The sequence below is a fragment of the Myotis davidii genome, unplaced genomic scaffold (genome assembly GCF_000327345.1).
Source record: "Myotis davidii unplaced genomic scaffold, ASM32734v1 scaffold875, whole genome shotgun sequence".
Taxonomy (NCBI): Eukaryota; Metazoa; Chordata; class Mammalia; order Chiroptera; family Vespertilionidae; genus Myotis; species Myotis davidii.
In genome coordinates, this window is record NW_006286244.1 from 1,310,233 (window position 1) to 1,311,517 (window position 1,285).

The 1,285-nt window shown below is 46.6% G+C and overlaps 1 protein-coding gene across 1 annotated transcript in view; it reads left to right on the forward strand.

Moving 5' to 3' along the window:
- The first annotated feature begins 26 nt into the window (after positions 1-26).
- RAB4A (RAB4A, member RAS oncogene family) overlaps positions 27-1,285 on the forward strand; it is a 9,310-nt gene continuing 8,051 nt past the window's right edge. Inside the window, exons 1-2 of the mRNA XM_015559999.1 lie at positions 27-31; positions 842-963. Coding sequence (XP_015415485.1) covers positions 27-31; positions 842-963 — 127 coding nt within the window. The remainder of the gene's footprint in view (positions 32-841; positions 964-1,285) is intronic.

Sequence of the window (1,285 nt, forward strand, 5' to 3'; positions counted from 1 at the left end):
CGACTGTGAATAATGCTGCTATGAGCATGGGGTGGCTTGCTTTTAAAATGCAACGAGAAGCATAAAACTATCGGTATCTCTAAATGCTAACAGTTTTAATGGCACTGTTCTATAATTTTAGTTGCCTGTCATCACTTGGAAATCATTTGGGGTGGAACAGACTTCATCTCTGAGTGATGATATAGCCTGAAGAACAAGTCATTGCTAAGCATCACAGAGAAATAGACTGTTTGGGCTCCACCGGGGAGAGGAGGAGGCAGCTAGAGGGCTTGGTTTGGTTCTGGAAAGGGGGTGGGGTGTCAGGGAGGGAGGGAGGCGGGCATAGAGAGCAGGGCCACAGTGAGCCAGAGCAGGGCGAGGCGGGTCGGGGTCAGTGGGGTGGGAGCGGGGTTGGCGCTGCAGCCCCAGGCCGAGCAGAACTCAGGTTTTTTGCCAACAGGAAAGGCAAAATGGGTCACCCCAGCCGTGCAGGCCGCCGATGCTGCGTCAGGCTAACTCAGTCCCATCTGGAAGCCCTTTATTTCCATGTTATGGAAAATAACACCCCCAGTTAAATGCATTCCTCTGTTTAAAGAAGAAACAGAGAACAGTGTCTGGCCCGGCCGGCGTGGCTCAGTCATTGAGCGTTGACCTGTGATCCAGGAGGTCACGGTTCGATTCCCGTCAGGGCACATGCGGGCTCCATCCCCAGTGTGGGGCATGCAGGAGGCACCCGACCCATGAATCTCTCTCATCATGGATGTTTCTCTCTAGGGGGCGTGTGATGGATGTTTCTCTCTCTCTCCCTCTCCCTTCCTCTCTAAAATCAATAAAAAATATATGTTTATGTTTAAATTTATAGCACCTGTTTTAAGGTTATTTTTCATGGTCTTTGTTTTTCAGATTTCTTGTTTAAATTCCTGGTTATCGGAAATGCAGGAACTGGCAAGTCGTGCCTGCTTCATCAGTTTATTGAAAAAAAATGTAAGTCTCCTTGAGCCTCAGTGTCCACACATGTCTTCCAGGCACATCTCCTGCTCCGCTAGTCCAGAGCCCAACTTCTGAATGTATTTCAGGAAAGCAGTCATAGTTTAAGATACTTGAAAAGAATGTTAAAAGTTTGTTATTGAACTTTCTGTAATATGACTGAATTTTTATCATGTCAGCATTTCAGTTTTATTCGTTTACAGTTGTGTGGGAAACAGTTTTATTCTTGCATTATTGCTTATTAATGTATTATTTTCCATACGAACAACTGTCACCCTGCTTTTGCCCACCTTGCATGAGATCCCTCGGGTGAGGGGTA